The sequence below is a fragment of the Protopterus annectens genome, chromosome 10.part0, assembly GCF_019279795.1.
Source record: "Protopterus annectens isolate FY-2018-M chromosome 10.part0, PAN1.0, whole genome shotgun sequence".
NCBI lineage: Eukaryota > Metazoa > Chordata > Ceratodontiformes > Protopteridae > Protopterus > Protopterus annectens.
In genome coordinates, this window is record NC_056744.1 from 10837449 (window position 1) to 10851453 (window position 14005).

At 41.5% G+C, this 14005-nt stretch overlaps 1 protein-coding gene across 3 annotated transcripts in view; it reads left to right on the forward strand.

The window, feature by feature from the left end:
• CASKIN2 (CASK interacting protein 2) overlaps positions 1 to 14005 on the forward strand; it is a 1742750-nt gene that overhangs the window by 1405124 nt on the left and 323621 nt on the right. For all 3 annotated transcript variants that reach the window (XM_044084941.1, XM_044084943.1, XM_044084942.1), the window contains one exon: positions 12194 to 12302. In XM_044084941.1, coding sequence (XP_043940876.1) covers positions 12194 to 12302 — 109 coding nt within the window. The remainder of the gene's footprint in view (positions 1 to 12193; positions 12303 to 14005) is intronic.

Below are 14005 nucleotides of genomic sequence, written 5' to 3' on the forward strand. Positions count from 1 at the left end.
CTAGGCTTATAAATGCCCTAGGGCAGATAGCCTAGTATGAACCAATGAACCTATAAACTTGACACAGGTGGTCAAGTTAACCAATGCCCACAACCTTTACCAAAAAGTTGGCATGCATAATACTGGCATACCCATTATACATACAAAACTCCAAAACTCCCTACTGCTATGGACCCTCGAACTAGCACTACCGTGGGTCTGGAAGATGGGCAAGTTTTGGCAGTTGGTTATGTTGACTTTTGTAATGTGGAATTTGCACAGCTAGATTCTGCCACATGTGTGTGTCAAGTTTATGATGGGGAAACCATAATAAACAGACACATTTGCAGTAAACTATAACAATAAAACACACCACTGACTAGCACTCAGAGAATTAAACTGGTTAGAACTACCAGCTCTTTCTAAGCTAATTACAGTACACATAATTCTCTATAAGCCAGTAGGTTGCCAAGCCCTTGACACCTTAGCACAGCACTGCTATCCCCAGTAGAATTTCATGCTCTACAGAAAAATGTAATCACTATAACCAAATCATCTAATAGTGCAGGTGACACTGTCTGTATTCAAATAGTGTAGCAAAAATTTTGAACCACATCCCATTACCACTAAAATCCATTCAGAATGCAAACTAATTTAAAACACAAATAAAACTTCTCCTGTCAAATCAGTGGATCTACTCCTGTATATCTGTGTTATAAATGCCTATGTAAATATTAGCTTCCATATCATTAAACAGTTTCCATTCACTCAGAATCCCCTGTCCCACACCATTCTTCACCACTACCTGAATAGTTTTACTATCATCTCCCAACTATGTGCAAAGTTTTGTGACACTGCTCGCCACCCTACCTCTATACTTCTAATGTAAACCTTATGATTGCAGTATACAGTAGTCTCACCAGCTTAATACCCCACCTCTGAAGTACAATATTAACATTTTCTGCCATTTTGGTTTCCTTCCCTGCCTTCCATTTCTTTGAATTTGTAGTCATCAAGGCATCTGTTTGGCCACTTTTTTTTTCTAGAACCAGACTGGGATTCACTACTGCTGTTTTGTGGGGTGTAGTGTAAATACCACATTTCTATAGAAATGTACATTACTGTTTTTGTATTTTCCTTTGAATAAGGAGGCTTTTCAGCCCTATTCAATTGTTAACATTGGACCAAGTCTAAGGAATTGAATGCTTTTACATGTCATATTGTCATAAAATGGAATCCCAAGTTTCTTTACCGCTGTCTGGGCTTTTAGTAAATTTATTTTTATTCTGACATCTGTCAAAGGAAGTATATTGGCAAGTGAGTTCTGTTTGGTCTACCAAGTCTCCTGTTTCCTCCTCTGATGACTTCCTCAGAAGAACTAGATTTCTGAAGAAATTTAAAAAAGTTAATTTTGTGGTTTAGTGGGGTGTAACGTATTTTAAATGGTACCATGTTGCATTAATTAGATGATAAGATGAGGCTTCATATCCAAAGGATGCTTTTTGTTAAACTTCAGGAAGTTTTCCTTACAGCAAGTACTGGCATTTTTTAACTACTGTTGCCTCCCATCCACACTTGAAAGCATTTTTTTCAGTCATTGGTATTGATGTCACACTAAGTTTGTAGAACTTTAGTCATTGTTGGTATCCTCATATTACTCTTGCACTCGTTCATTAAATCAGTAATAGCTGTCAAGATGCCAGTTGTGTGGATATAGAGGAATGAAGCCCTGGATATTGCCCAGGTTCATAGGTTGGTACTAGGCTGTCGGCCCTAGGGCCTATACAAGCCTAGCCATAACAATTCCCTGGCTGTTTCTTCCCACAATATTTACTTTCCTGGACTCCTGTCTAGCAGGGCAACTGACATGATCCCAGGGGGGAATTTCCTGTCTCCCATCCAATCGTCAAGGTTCCTTTTGAAGAGGGCCAAAGAGGCTCTCTGCTTGACATGTATGGGCAGTCTGTTCCAGAGTCTGGGGAGTCTCTGGGTCAGGAACCTATCCCTCCAGCATGTTTTGTTCATTGTGATGACAAGGTTTAGATCCCTGGAGCATGTGGCTCTGAGGGATTGGGATTTCTTTAAGTGTAGCATGTCCAACAGCTCTGGGTTTGACATGGCCTTGTCAAACTTCCCAATATAGCGAGGTTTCAGAATCTCTCAGCCGCAGCTCAGCATATCTTGATATCCTCCCATAAATCATCTACCAGGAAGTTATATCTTAGTAAATGGAAGAGGTTCTCAATGTGGGCGTCTCAAAATAATATTGACCCTTATCTGGCTTTGATTTTATCCATTTTGGAGTTCTTGACTAAACTTTTCAATGAGGGGCCAGCTGCAGCAACCATTCACGTTCAATTGGCAGCAATTCAGACTTTCATCTTGGTGACCAAGGCTCTAACATAATGTCACATAGACTCTCAAAAACCTTCCTTAAAGGTACTGTACAGTTAAGACCCCCCATTAAATCCCCAGCTACTCCCTGGAACCTAAATTTTGTTCTTTCATGGATCATTCTACCCTCGTTTGAACCAGCTGCATCTTGTGACTTGAAATATTTGTCATGGAAGACTATATTTATTTTAGCTATTATTTCTGCCCGGAGGGTTTCAGAGATGCAGGCCTTGTCCATTAAATCGCCATATTTGATTTTTCATAAGGATAGAGTAGGACAAATCTTTCTTTTTTTGCCTACATTTTGTAGACGAATCTTAATCAGACTATAGAATTGCCTGATGCAGTCATTACACTTGGGTTATCCTGCCATCAGGCGGTTCTCCAGTCGGCCTGAGTTCCAAAGTCTTGGTCCGGCGTCAGTTGCTGTCGCTTCTTCCCTGACGTCAGTGCGACGGGTATATAAGATGCAGCCGATGCCATTTTCTTCAGTCTTTCTTGCCGCGCAGTGCCCGAAGCAGAAGCAGTTCACCAGTGCCGGTCGGCCGACTCCTGAGATTTTCATTCCGAATCCAGAACTGAAGTCGTCTAAAAAGCTAAGTACCCCATTGGGGAAACTTTTTCTTGCCACAGACCGATGTCAGTAAAAGTTAATAATTGTATTTCTTGTGGGAAGCAAATACCTCATAAGGATTTCCACTCCTACTGTATCCCATGCCTAGGCCCAGACCACGACGTCACTGGTTGTTGGTTTTGTGCTAGGTTTAACAAGCACATTATTAAACGTCGGTTTGATTTTGCCCGACATTATTTTGGCGGAAAATTGAATTACACCATGCCGTCGGAACTACCGACGACCGGAATTCATAAAAAGCACAAGGACAGGCATCCGAGGCCCAAGACTGACGACAAGGCCTCTTCTAGGCCGGTCGCCGGTTCTCCGGTTTTCAGCGAGGCGCCTACGCAACCCCTGACGACTGCTTCAATAGAACCATAGACCGCCTCCGACTCACGTGGAGCTGGCTGGGCCTTCGGACGCTCTTGGTATTCAGATTACTGAACTTAATCCTACAGAGGGAACCGAAGTAGCTGAACAATCCACAGCTTCAGAGGGTGTTTTCAGACCTACCCAGTTAATTATTAAACCCTCTGTTAAGTCTAAGCCTCCCTTAAAAGCAAAGAAACAGACACAGCAATCTCCAGGGCAGGCTTCCATGCCTAAGAAACAAATGCTAAAAATGGCCGAAGACCTAATCACCCTGATCAGAGGGTCCCAACCCCCTCCAGATAAAAGGCCCAGACAAGATGCAGACTATGAATCTTCAGACCAGGTGTCCATTTCCTCTGACTCATCCTCAGACCTAGAGTATTCCTTACCCCCTTATGAGGATTCTGATGCTGAGGAATCAATTCCATCAGCCTCTCCGCCTGAGGACTACTCCTTTGGGGAGACCTTACATACCATGAGGGAGCATTTCCACTGGGAAGGCCAGGATTACTCAGAATCCAAGAAAAGGCTCAGAGACTTCCTTTTATTGCCTCAACACAGACCCCTTGCTGTTCCGCCAGTGTTAGATATTGTGGATGATGTATACACTGAATCCAGCTTAAACCCTGACTCCTTACCACCAGCCCCAGTTAAGCCAGATAGATATTACAGAGTCCCCGGCTCTCACAAATTTCTATACAAAAGCCCTGCTGCTGACCCTGAAACTATTTCTAAGGGACCCAGAGGAATTAAGGTCTCGTCAGCTAAAAACCCAGTCCCCTCTGACAGAGATTCCAGAGCATTAGACAGATGGGGCAAGAAAATTTGTACATCTGCAACTTTAGCCATGAGAGCCTTGAACTGCCAGTTTCACATGCTAAAATATCAGCAATTTTTAATGTCTCAGTTGAAACAAAAGATGCTTCCAGATTCTGATCCTCCTAATTTGAAATAAATGCAGGATTTATTGCATGCAGCTGAACAAGTGGGAAAACATACTTTGCAATGTGGTTTTGATTCCTTAGAGGCCTCCTGTAGAGCAGCAGTTACAGGCTCTGTTATTAGAAGGCATGCTTGGTTAAAAGAACATACACTACCAGATCATTTTAAGGCCAAATTACTGGATGCACCTTTGCAGCGGGATGTGTTGTTTGGAGTTAAGGCAGAGGAGGTATTAAAAAAGATGAAAGATAAGGCATAATCTATGCAAACGGTCAAAGATTTCTTACAGGTTCATCCTCCTCGTTTTAGCAGAAATTGGCCAACAAAAAAATTGGTCCTTTCCAGTCACAGACAGACCTCAAAGGGGCAGATATAGACATCCAAGAGGTAGAGGTCAGACACAAGGCCCTTACAGACCTCGACAATGGGGTACTCCAGGCCAGAAAGAAGGAGAAGACAGACCTCAACGTTATAAAAAACAGTCTCAATGACTTCCCACTACAGCTGCCAAACAATTCTCTCTTGGCAGCCCTCTTAAGAGGAAAACTGGCTCTTTTCTATCACAATTGGCATTGCATCACCAAAGACAAATGGGTTCTCAACATCATATCTCAAGGTTACAGGTTCCACTTCCACACTCTTTCAAGGTTAAAAGGAATGCCAAATCTGCCACCAAATCAACGGGCAGAGGCTCAAAAACAGATTACAGCACTCATGGACATGAGAGCTATTCAAAAGGTTCCACCACAAGAGCAAGGACAAGGATTTTACTCAAGACTCTTTCTGGTTCCCAGAAAGGACAAAGCCTGGAGACCCATTCTGGACCTCTCTTCTCTGAATACTTACCTGGATATTCCAAAATTCAAAATGTTGACACTACAGCAGTTTCTTCCCATGCTGGGCAAGAAAGCTTGGCTCGTGACTTTGGACCTCAAAGAGGCATACCTGCATGTCCCTATCAGACAAAACTGCAGAAGATATCTCAGATTTCTAGCAGGTTCAATGCACTATCAGTTCTCTGCACTGCCCTTTGGCTTATCTACTGCGCCCAGGGTTTTCACAAAGTGCCTGGCACCAGTAATTGCATTTTGCAGGCAAAAAGGAATTCAAATTTACCCATACATGGATGACTGCCTAATCCAAGCAGAGAGCAAGGACATTCTTCTAAAGCATCTGGCGTACGTAAAAAAGTTATTAGGTTGCCTGGGGTACACAGTAAACGAAAAGAAATCAAAACTAGTGCCCTCACAACAGATAATATTCCTGGGTGCCAGCTTAAACACAACGGCCCAGATGGCTTATCTCACACCAGACAAGCAAGGACAACTGACTCAATATTTTCATTTAATGGCAACAAAGACCCAACTCCCTGCAAGAAAAATTCTGCAGGCCTTGGGCTACATGGCATCTTGCATACTACTAATTCCATATGCCAGACTGCATATGAGGAAACTACAATGGTACCTAAAGAGTGTATGGTCTCAACACTGTCAAAATTTGGAAACAGTTATACCACTAATTCCTTGCCTACAGCAAGAGTTCAATGGTGGGCTCAAGCTTGTCACCTCAACAAGGGACAGCCTTTTACTCAACCCACAGCCAGGCAGACACTTGACAACAGATGCATCGGATTATGCCTGGGGAGCACACATGGCAGGAAAATGTATTCAGGGCGAGTGGCCCGCAGAACAAAGACATGTCCACATCAATCAGAAAGAGATGCTAGCTGTACAAAATGCAATTATATCTTTCAAGGACCTGCAACATCCAGGACAACTACTACTAAAGACAGACAACACCACAGTTATGTGGTACATAAACAAGCAAGGGGGCACACACTCCTACCCCCTCTGCAGACAAGCCATGAACTTGTGGAACACAGCTTTAAACTACCAAGTTCATCTGCAGGCACAATTCCTGCCAGGAGAGAAAAACACACTGACAGACGACCTAAGCAGAAACATCATGGATCCTCACGAATGGCAATTGAGTCCACAAATATTCAGAATGATAGCACAAAAATGGGGGAAACCAGACATAGATCTGTTTGCATCCCCAATGAACTGCCAACTACAGAAATTCTGTAAAAGGAGCTACCATCCACAAGCATGGAAAGTGGATGCCCTCTCATTCAGCTGGAAAAAACTACAAGTATACGCTTTCCCTCCTTTACCTCTCCTTCCAAAGGTACTCATAAAAGCCAGGCAGGAAGAGCCAAAGATGATCCTGATTGCACCAGACTGGCCACGCCAGCACTGGTACCCAATCTTAAAGAACTTAGCACAAGAACCACCCTGGATTTTGCCTCAAATCCCACAGCTGTTGACACAACACAACAATCAGATACTTCACAGCCAGCCAAAGACCTTAAATCTAGCTGCATGGAAAATTCCTTAACCAAGCAAGCATTGCCTCTCTCCAAAGCTGTTATGGATGTCATTCTGGAGTCCAGAAGGCCTAGCACCAGGAAAGCCTACTCGGATAAATGGAAGAGATTCTGTGCCTGGAACCAAGCAAACAGCCTTGACCCTCTTGTCCCAAACATTCCTCAGATACTTCAATACTTAACTGAGATGCTGGACAAGGGCCTCTCCTTCTCATCCATCAAGATTCATGCCTCAGCCATTTCTGCTCATTACAGCACGAATCCACCAATTTTTTCAAATCCTTTGCTCAAACAGTACCTCAGAGGGGCTAAAAACATGAGACCGCCCCGTAGAGCACCTACACCAACTTGGGACCTCAACTTTATTTTGGAAAAATTAACTTTACCTCCTTTTGAGCCAGCTAACACAGCAGAATTAAAACACATCTCTTGGAAGACTGCTCTGCTACTGGCAATAACATCAGCAAGAAGAGTTTCAGATTTACAGGCACTAATGGCAGTGGAACCTTTCCTCACCTTCCACCAGGACAGGGTGTCCTTAAGAACTAACCCTACGTTTATGCCTAAGGTAATATCAAGTGTGGCTCTAAACCAAACTATTCACTTGCCAACTTTTTATCCAAAACCACAGAACAAAGGGGAGAGACTACTACATTCCTTGGACATTCACAGACAGTTACGCTTCTACTTGGACAAAACTAAAGCTTTCAGAAAATCTGAGCAATTATTGGTAGCATACGCTGCAGGAGCACAGGGAAAAGCCATTTCAAAGCAGTCTATTTCAAAATGGATAGCTCACTGTATACGTTTTTGCTATACCCACCATGGGAAACCTGTACCTAGCAGCATTAGATCTCACTCCACCAGGGCAACAGCCACTTCAACTGCCTACCTCAGAGGAGTGCCTACCAAGGATATTTTAGAAGCAGCAACATGGAGTTCTGTACCTACCATCACCAAACATTACCATTTGCCTTTACATTCCAAATCCAGAGCTGGCTTTGCCACTGCTGTGCTGCAGGGCCTTATAGCCACCCCTAATGCCTTATAGATCCATCCTCCCTACCTCAGCTTTGGGATTCCACCCAAGTGTAATGACTGCAGCAGTGTCACACGATGAACATAGTACAGTTTTGTACCTACCATAAATGTAGATGTTTGAGTGTAGACACTGCTGCAGTCCAGGTTACCCTCCCTCCTTCCCCTCTTACTGGCTGGTACGTACCTATGTCTTCTACCCTTACTACCTATGGGGAGTATTTGCTGGTAGCTGTAAGTTGTTTTTTGCTTTTCTTATGTATGTTTTATTAGCAATTGCAATTGCCTACATATTTAGAGGCACCTGACATCTGGGGCAAGAAAAACTGAAGAAAATGGCGTCGGCTGCATCTTATATACCCCTGTCGCACTGACGTCAGGGAATAAGCGACAGCAACCGACGCCGGACCAAGACTTTGGAACTCAGGCCGACTGGGGAACCGCCTGACGGCAGGATAACCCAAGTGTAATGACTGCAGCAGTGTCTACACTCGAACATCTACATTTATGGTAGGTACAAAACTGTACTTTTTTTTTTCCCGAACTACACTAATAAGATGGAATATATGTTGGACAAACTTGATGTACACAGGCAGCTTCGTTTTTTTTTTTTACACAGGACCAAGGATTTCAGAAAGTTGGAACAGCTTTTTGTTTCCTTCTCAGATTCTAAGAAAGGTGCTCCAGTGGTTAAAACTACCTTATCCAAATGGTTATCAGATTGTATATCCTTTATGTACAGTTCTGTCCACATGCCATTGCAGCAAAGAGTAAAGGCTCATTCAACTAGAGCTATCTCCACTTCTTCAGTTTTCTTGGCCAAATTACCACTAGACACCATTTGTGCAGCAGCTACTTGGTCAAGGCCTCATACCTTTATCACTCATTACAGAGTAGATAGGGCCTCCAGGGACAGGACCTCCTTTGGTTCCACTGTCCTGAGGAATATACTCCCGTAAGCCACCCAAGGAGGATGGTGCTTGGGATGCCAACCCATCAGTGAGAATGAAGGCGAGATAGAACAACATCACATAAAGAAGTTATTTACTCACCATAACGTTCCATGTGACTTGTTCATCTTGCCTTCATTCTTATGTCCCACCTATCAAACCCCCTTCCAGTTTTTCTTGCGGACCGAGAACGTGGGACAACTCATGGTTGTATTGCCTTTGTCGACTGTATTATTGATACCTCTGTGGCAGGATTTTTTTCTGGTAACTTAGTTTGCAGCAAACATGATCTGGGGGAAGCACCAGTGCATCATGGGATAGGGAGCAGGCCTCGAGCTGGTTGAAAACCTTGAGCTTTTGCAATTGGCCGAGTCGGAGCAGAGGATTGGCTCTGACCTCATCAGTGAGAAAGAAGGCGAGATGAACAACTCACATGGAACATTATGGTGAGTACATAACTTCTTTTTTTGTGTCCCACAATCAACATATGTTCTCGGATAATATAATTTTCGTGTAACAGGATGTTGAAAATTCTGATTTTGAGTTATATATGGACAAGCTTTACAGTGGCCACATTTAAAGGTACCTTGTCTTTGTGTTAATGTCCTTTTTGATTTCCTACATCCATTCTTACATAATAGTTGTTTCAGATTCATCCTATTTTTAACAGAAGCTTGGTGTTTCCCCCACTACTTTCCTTATAGAATCATCTGCTGTTAGTATCTGCCAATTCTTTCTCATTATATTACAGATCTATTTGACATCTTGACTGTGAGTGAGTGTGTGTACATCTCATAGTCAACCTTCCTGTTGTTCTTATATGATAGTTGACATTTTGTGAATTTCCAAGGAAAATGTGGTCTCCCTATTGTTCTCCTCTGCTGTTGTATTTCTGTAGTTATATCAAGTTCTTTCTTCTTATACCCCCTTCTTCTCAATTCATCTTTTGTCTCCAACAACTTCTCTTGATATATACTATCTTCAGTATTAAGTTTAGATTGTGTTAAGAGTTTATTTTTGACCACTTGTGGAAGTACATGTCTTAGATGCATACTTGAGCAATGCAAGGAGTTGTTCCTCCAACATTCCTTCCTGAAAGTCCTAGTTTCAGTGTAGCCATCCAAATTTCTCAAAATTGTTACATCCAAGAAACTGATCTCATTTTTCGAACTATTAACTTCAAAGTCCAAAAATCTATAGTCATTCTCAAATAGTCAACAAACATATGTAGATCTCCTTCTTCACCATCCCACAGCAAAATGATGTCATCAAATCTCTTGTAGTACAGGAGCTTTCTTCTCCATTCGTTAGAGTACGAATTGGCGCATGAGGTACCCATGGCCACTCCCCATGTCTGTATAAAGTAGCGATTAAATTAGGAAATTCCTTCATATGACTAATGATTATTCCGTGGCTGATGTCATGCAATTATGCTCGTTATTGGAGATCATATTGGAGAATAACATTCTTATGTATAATCACTACGTTATACAGAAATGGGAAGTGGCCATGGGTACCTCATGTGCCAATTCATACTCTAATATAGTTATGGCTCACTGGGAGCTGGAATTTGTGTTTAATCATTGTAACGTAACGTAAGGTGATGTCAAACAGATCTGTAATATAATGAGAAAGAATTGGCAGATACTAACAACAGATGATTCTATAAGGAAAATAGTGGGGGAAACGCCAAGCTTTTGTTACAAAAATAGGATGAATCTGAAACAACTATTACGTAAGGATGGATGTATGAAATCAAAAAGGACATTAACACAAAGACTAGGTACCTTTAAATGTGTAAAGCTTGTCCATATATAATGCAAAATCAGAATTGTCAACATCCTGTTACACAAAAACTATATTATCTGAGAACATATGTTGCTTGTGGGACATACAACCTTGTATATATAGCGATGTGCACACAGTGTACGTGCTTTTATGTCAGGAAGATGTACTGTCAGTTTAGAACAAGGATCCTAGCACATCTAAGGGTAATCAGAAATAGGGCTTCTACAAATGCATTGAGCAAACATATAATGATGAATAGTAATCACTCTTTCTTATTTATGGCACTTCAAGTAATGTATTGTGGCACAAGAAAAGGTAACCTAAAAGAATTAACTGAGTATTTGGAAACAAAATGGATAGCAGACCTGAGAGCACATAAAGAACCAGGTCTGAATGAATTAGTTCCGCTGAAGCTGGTCTTAAGAAGGCGTCGCCTGAACAGATGAATCTGATTGGGCAATTCCACTATAAAAGTTGATGGTGATTGGATAACTACAAATCTGATGAAGGCTTAAGGCGAAAAGCGCTCATCTCGTCTTTTTAATCTTTTAAAACTTGTTTTTTAACATTTAATAAACCTTTCGCTGTGGAATCTCTTCCTTCCTTATTTCTGGATCTTCCAAATCTCCTTAACTGGTTTTCCACAAAGAGAGGGTTTCTTTGAGGAACAATCCTCCTTTGTTTTGCATATGGTAGCTTCTGAGTCCAACATTAACCAGGTCATTAAGCTTCCAGTTTTCTTTCCAAACTTTTCAAATAAGGGAGAGTAAATGCTGCATCTTTTGGATGTGCATAGAAAGCTTCCTTTTTATCTCCATAGAACCAAGAATTTCAGGATAACTGACCAGTTGTTTGTCTCTTTTTCTTCTAACAAATTGGGCAAGCCAGTTTCCAAAGTTACACCATTTCCTTCATCTATAGTAAAACAGGATCAACGTTGCCTATGCCTACTAGAGCTCATTCCATGAGTTCTATGCAGTTCTCTTCAGCTTTTTGGTCAAAGTCTTCTACAGATGAAATTTGTGCAGCGGCAACTTGGACTAAAGCTCACACTTTTATTGTTTATTGCAAATTGGATTTGGTTTCCAGGAACAGAGCTGTCTTTGGGTCCTCAGTACTTTGGAATAGCCTTCCATGGGGGCCACCCAAGGTTCAACTAGCTGAGGACTCTGTCCCATCAATTGAGGAATGAATGAATGAAAAGGACAACATCAAATAAAAATGTTATGTACTCACCATAACGTTTCATTGTGTTCTCCATTTTCATTCTTCCTCAACTTTCCGCCCACCTGTCCCCTTTTGTTTGCTTCTGGAAAGACGTAAGAGTTTTTCCTTGGACACCTTTATTCCTTGTTTGAGCTTCATCTCCTTTTCTTATTCTATCTTTTATTAATTTCTTAAGATAGTCCCTTTGTCTCTAGAGGCTGCAAACTCAATCTGAGGTATGCCAGGTTGGCGGGGCATTATGAGTAAATGGAGAAACTCAAGAGTTTTGGATCCGAGGATCTGGTAGAAGTGTCTGAGTCAGATCCGAGACCCATCAGTTGAGGAAGAATAAAAATGGACAACGCTAATAGAATGTTATGGTAAGTACATACAATTTTTTTAACTGCACTGCAGCTGGGACTTTGCTGGACATGTCACCAGTTTTTTTTTTTTTTTTTTTTTTTTTTTTTTCAGAATTTCCTCTTCTGTTCTTAACTTGTTTATATATTTTTTTTGTACTAGGCTGCTTCTAAAGGCTGGGATTGATATCAACAAGCAAGGCAAAACTGGTACTGCATTACATGAAGCGGCACTTTATGGGAAGACTGAAGTTGTACGCTTACTTCTGGAGGTGAGTTTAACAAAATTAATGTTTTAATGTACCTTTACTGTACATTGTGGGATTGTGTACTGTCTATGTTCTGTAACGGATAAACTTGGGGAATGGCTACTAACCCTTTTATATCACTTCAAATCAAGTTTCCTTGTACTTATAGTTTATTTCTTTTTTGTTGTTGTAATTATAGAAACAGATGTGGAATACTTGAGTGCAGTGATTTTAATGGCCACTGACTTCTGGAAGGGACATAGTTGCTCGCTATGAGATTTGATGTCTTTACTGTACATTTATTTATAATTTGTTAACTACCCAGGCCCCTGTGCATCTGTGACACCACTATTACCATATACCTCCTGGGCAACCAATATAACATTTGTGCAAAGGAAAGAGTCACTTCTATCAGCTGAAAGTATGAGAAGACAGACAAAACAGTAGGGTTATGAAAATAGGCAAAGATGCCAGTGTTGTGGGTTCAGTGCTGCAAAACGTACAGTGTCCTTTATGTTTTGCAGTAAACCAAAAATGAGAATAAGGATGAAGGATAACTAATCTGTGAGGAAAGTTTGAGGCTGCTTTACTAGATAATCTTTTTATTTAGCTTAAATTTTGCTTCTTTGCCAGCCTTATAACTGCCATGATTATTGGCTCACTCAAATCAGCCTTCTGTTTCAAATTGTCCCTGGCACAGTTTGTACTGCTTTAGGCCTTCCAGACAAAGGGATCAGGTCCTTTGGATGATTGACTACCAGTGCTAGGAAAGGGAGGAGTATATGCCCAGAATGGAGGTGTGGAACTGTTGTTGGTTATTGAAGCACTGTTGAAGGGGGGAGAGAGAGAAATTTTTCTTTTACCCTCTGTGAGTAAGAAGCTTGCAGTTACACCATTGTCTATCCTTCTTACAGCACACATGTTCCGTCATTGAGGTGCTTTGCCATCCAGTGTGGGATGTCTTTGTCCCAGTAACAAGTCTCAACCCTCAACAACACAAAAAGATGTTGGGTGTGTTGTGTGTTCTGTCCTTTAACAGTCCTAGCCATGTATCCAAGAACTGCCTGTTAGGTGTGTTGACCTTTAACAGTCCCAATCATCTATCCTGAGAACTGTTATTAGGTGTTTCAGTTTTCTACCCAAGAACAGCTATTGTGTGATATGTCCTGTCATTCTCCTACTTTGGACGCAATAGAACAGTCTTCGTGGGTTCTCTTCAAACAGCTTTATTATATACAAACCCATCACGATAGAAGTTTACTGACTTTAAGTTAAGTAACTTATATGCAAACTTAAGTACTGCCGTCATACATGCTCACTCTCTGGCTGCACTCTCAAAATGGCACTGGGAATAGCATGTGCCTGGTATTTATATGTGCACGTTCAGTCCTTGATATGCTTCTTAAAGACACAGCACATACACTCTGATCTACATCCTCCCTCTTTGAGAAACAGATTGTGCAACATTATGAATCTATTTGGCGTGCAGGTATCACGGGTAGTTCTTTGTCATGCATTTATATAAGACTAGATACATATATATAGTTAAGTCCATGTTGCTGGGTATTTCACAGTGGGTCTGGTATTCAACCATATCATGTGACATAAAACTGGGAATTAAGTTTAGCAACTGGAGCTGTCTCTACAGAATGTTCAACCTTGGAGTTATGTGCAACATCTTCAGGAATGGAATTAGAGGTTGAAACACAGTCTGGGATGGAAACAAT